General features: G+C 35.5%; 1 protein-coding gene across 1 annotated transcript in view; it reads right to left on the bottom strand.

Moving 5' to 3' along the window:
* Positions 1 to 1,290, bottom strand: part of LOC108752974 (gustatory receptor for sugar taste 43a-like) — a 6,454-nt gene extending 5,164 nt beyond the window's left edge. Inside the window, 1 exon segment of the mRNA XM_018494252.1 lies at positions 1,221 to 1,290. Coding sequence (XP_018349754.1) covers positions 1,221 to 1,290 — 70 coding nt within the window.
* Positions 1,291 to 4,695: the final 3,405 nt, after the last annotated feature.

Genomic DNA, 4,695 nt, shown 5'->3' with positions numbered 1-4,695 from the left:
AAAAAAAACGATTTTGTAGGGAAAGTATCAAGCTTTCACGATAGGTAATCGAAAATTTTCTCAAATTCGTTTTGGACACGTTACAAATCCACAAAGTGAGAAGAAAATTTTTCGTCTTTTTCAGCTCGTAGTTTTTGGTATGTAAAAATTATCAAACTCATATAAACTTAAAAAATGTGATAAGCTTTTAAAAGTAGAGATTTCAAGCTTTAAAACCATTTTTTTAAATTTGAATTTCATTCATTATTGACGAAGATATTGTATATATTGTACAACTTTGAGCTAAAAAATACGCGATGACTTTTTACTTAATCTATATATATATACATATACACAGTATCCAAAAAGTTCCGGAACATTTGAATATCACGGAAAGTATAAGTATTATAGAAAAGTGTTTCAGACAAAAGTTGTAGAGTTCAAAAAGATCTTTTTAATCTAATCACATCATTTGACCTTGGATGGCGTCGCCAAGGTCACATCAAATGTCAGGTCAAGGTCACATCAATTTTGTTAAATAGAATACCCCATTTTTTATTACATACTATTATAGCACATCTCGAGAGCTTCCAAAACACTATAATAAGATATTTTTTTATGAAATACTTAGTGAAGACAAGACAAAGCATTACTAAAGCATTAGAGTAGACTGATAATTGAAAGCATCAATAGATCAAATGCTCAAACTATTAACTGTTGGTTTCTTATCAATAAGCTAATCGATGATAAAAAGTTGCGATTGCATTTTCGAAGTATTCAGTAGGTATAAGAGCGGCTCCATCTAGAATTCATTTACAATTCGTCTAACTTTTGAAGTTTAGTTGTGTACACCCTATGTTTTAAATAATCCCACAAAAAATAATCGAGAGGAGTCAAATCTAGTGGCTGGTCATAATCGTGCTTCTTCGTCCTATTCATTAATCAGAGAAAATTGTGTCTAAGTAAGCACAAACGTTTCGTCCAAAATGAGCACCATCCTGCTGAAACCATACGTGCTCAAAATTTTCGCCAGCAATCCTTCTTCTTCTTATTGTCAGAACTATTTGATTTCGGAGCATGTCTTCATAGTTTGCGTTTAAATTGCGATAAACTAAGAATAGTCCTGTTAATCTATTATGTAATATTCCAGCCCAAACGTTTAGTTTTTCCGGATATTGCGTATGTTTTCATATCCAATTAGGATTCTAATTGGACCAGTACGTTATGCTTATTTAGAGTACCATCTAGTTGCAATGTTGCTTCATCCGAGAAGGCTATATTTGATGCAAAGTCAGGATCTTCATCCAACATCATACCCACACGTTGTTTGAAATTATCTTTATTTAATGAAAATAATGAACAAGTCGTCGTCGTCGTCGTCATTTCAACGTCGTTTTTTTCAACCAATTTCCAATCTCGCCAACATTCTCTTCTAATGGGCGCGTCCTCTTCAGTAACGTCAGCGGTATTAAGTCTCGAAAAAGAAAAATATAATTTTAAATTAACATGCATTGCTTATAGTTTTACATATCCACGCGGAATAACGTTAGAAGATTAGTATTATATATCAACTTTTTTCTCTTCTCAAAAGTAAAAAGTAAATTATTGAATATATGAAATGAAACAATATTCGTTCAATTAAGACGCGAAAATTTTATACGTAAATCTTATTATAATAATATAATAACGTAATACTCACATTCTTCTTATCAGCATTATCATCGCTGATATCTAAATTGGTTCTCAATCCGTCTGGTTGTTAGACAGTTCCGACCACTGCCTGTAAATTCAGCGCACCTTCATTTAAACAAGCTGCTTTTTTCATTAATAGACACACACTTTTTTCATTATTAGTATCTGCATGTTTATATGTGCAGCATATTTCACCAAAGTATTGATGTTGGACATCTCTTTTCACAGTGATTGACACTAGTACAGACTAATTTAATCGACCGACTAACAGACTGACAGATTGATTAACTGCAGGGGATGAGATTTTTTAGTAAACATGTTTGTTGGAATATGATACCATTTCAAGAAAAAGAATAATACCTTGGTCAAAGTTTATACCTTAGCTGAAAAGTATATTACGCGGTCAAATGATCTCATGAATAAACTTCAGCATTTATCAGTTACAATTAGATCATCATAATCAATATATCAGCGGCAAAACAATGCCTCGATAAAAATATATTGATGTAAAACAACATATATTTTATTTTAAAAATATCTTACAACTCTCCCTGGCGTCGCGACCATCAGTTAAATATTTTACATTTTGCAAAGCACAATTCTTTGCATGTTTTCCACATCGTATAGTATTACAATTGTCTAGATTATTAAGAGATTTAATATCTTCGTAATGCGCATCCAGAATTTTGATGATGACATCATCGATGCCGAGTATATCCGCCAGCCATTTCCGTTTTTCGTATCCCTTGACATACCATACGAGTGTTTCATCTTCTTCTATCACAGCTTATGTAACTAAACGTCTCACCATGTCGTACGGGGCACCCCGGCGTCCCATCAAAATCTATGGTGATAAGCACTCAACCATCTCGACAGAAAATGCCATGGCATAGGACGTGAAAAAATGTAGTGCGTGAGAATGGTTCCCTTTTTCAGCACCACTTCTTCTTTGATGAAAAATTGTTTTTCGACGATAAATCCTTGTAGATCCACAAACGTCGGTGTGACGAACAATTCTTCAAGACCGTGTTTCATCCCGGTTTTTCTCTTCCATTAAAAGTTCTAAATATTTGCTGACTTTGTAATTTACATAATCTTACACACTACGTTGGACAACGAACAATACTGGATTACACGATCGTGTATGATGAGACAGGTAGTAGATAGACGGTGGTATTGGCGAGCACATTCTCCTTGCAATCAAATTCAATGCGTACGTCCAGCGATGGACACGTCTCGTATCAAATCTATTTATATCGCATTTTATTATATCATAGACATCATCACATTCTATATAAAAGTAACAATAAAAGAGTACAACCGCACTCACGAGCGTGGCGCAACTTTGTAGCGCGTTTGCAGCTAATATTACCTCTACTCGGTTGGACTTCTCTCTTTTGGTACAACCAGGATTCGTGTAGCCTTAAGAGAAACGCGACAAAAATGTGTCTTTACGCAGGCATTCCTGAGGGTAACGTAAAGTCTCAAAACTAATAGTTGGGCGCCAGGCATGAGAGAGCATGCCACTCTATCGAAATTATTCGGGATATTCTCCTCGCGATATTCCACAGAACTGCGAACGTCAATGGCTCTCGTCGGGTAGCTCAGCCTCGGGATTGCCAGAGGGAGCGGTTCGTGATCGAAAATAGAAGATTGTTTGGAGAAACGAATAGGGCGACGGCAATGAATCACACAATAATTAATAATAAAAAGTAACAAATATATTTGATTAATCTCCGACTTTCATTGGTACTCGTTGACAAGATCACGGCGACCGAAATATTCGACCGAAATGCGTTATTTTAGCCTCGCATGGGCCCCGATACGCTCTACGCGGTGCATATTAACTACACTAACTCTCAATGGCACGAGCTCACGTAAGAATATTTCTTGTGAATCGCACGAACAATAGCTCAATGTATCTAACAATCTTTTGTTATAAAAATCTAACGCTCGCATTTTTTATGTCATTGACTGCAAAAATGGTCATCTGCGAGAATTTTTTGTGGAAAGTCAGTCTGTGATGGTTGACCGTAATTGTTTACCGCTCGTGCATTTAATTCGCATTCGGGAATTCGGTTTCTGTAATGTGCTAACTCGCACTAATAGTTCTTGCCCGATATTAATAGATACTACTGGGCATTAGAATTATATTGAGAAAGGTAACGATTGTATAGTATCAGAGATTTTTATCTGTCGGTATTAGGCCTTGGATTTCCTTATTTATGAATACTCAAGGATGGGTAAATCCCTGTTTGATACATTCTAAATTTTTCGGACACCTAGCGTTAGAGGGAGGGGGTAAGATTTAAATAGAGATTAGAGCAACGATACTGCAACAGTCGTTCAGACAGATTTGTTTTGCAGTGATCTCCAGCGCTATGGATTCGTACATTCAACATGAGTCAAACAAGTAAGGATTTCATTTATATTGGTTTGTGAAAAATGTTTGTCTATAGATGGCTTATTTGTTTGTTCTCCATTATACTATGTCTTCACGTACAATTTCGAGACAAATACTGGCATTGACATCGACAGCGTACAAAAGCTTTTAAAGATTCGGATCGCAGTAGGACCTATTTCCTGGAAATTGTCATTGGCGACACCCGGGACAACCGTATCGTCCTGCCTCATGTTATGTATTGGACGCTATTCGTTGAAAAACGGGCAGATATCGAGGGATTGTTGCAGTCAATTACTCCATCATCGTTAATGATTCAAAAGCTTCAGGTTGAACTTGTCAAGATACGCGATGTGGACAATGTAAAATTATCATTATGTGAAAAGTGTTTATACATGAAACTATCGATCAGGCTCTTCACGCTTGCACTTAAACAATGTGTTGAACACGTATATTGCAAATTATGCCATTATACATACGTACATAACTTCCGTAAGATTTACAAGAAAAATTCATATATTGAAATATATTGCGAATTGATAGTGTACGCTGTAGATAATATTGTATATAATGCATTACATGAAAAATAAATGTTTAAAATAAAAAATATCTCTGTGTCTGAA

Source organism: Trachymyrmex septentrionalis, unplaced genomic scaffold (assembly GCF_001594115.1).
Source record: "Trachymyrmex septentrionalis isolate Tsep2-gDNA-1 unplaced genomic scaffold, Tsep1.0 scaffold113, whole genome shotgun sequence".
Taxonomy (NCBI): Eukaryota; Metazoa; Arthropoda; class Insecta; order Hymenoptera; family Formicidae; genus Trachymyrmex; species Trachymyrmex septentrionalis.
Note: the sequence above shows the minus strand (reverse complement) of the source record. Positions and strands in the feature narration are given on the sequence as shown.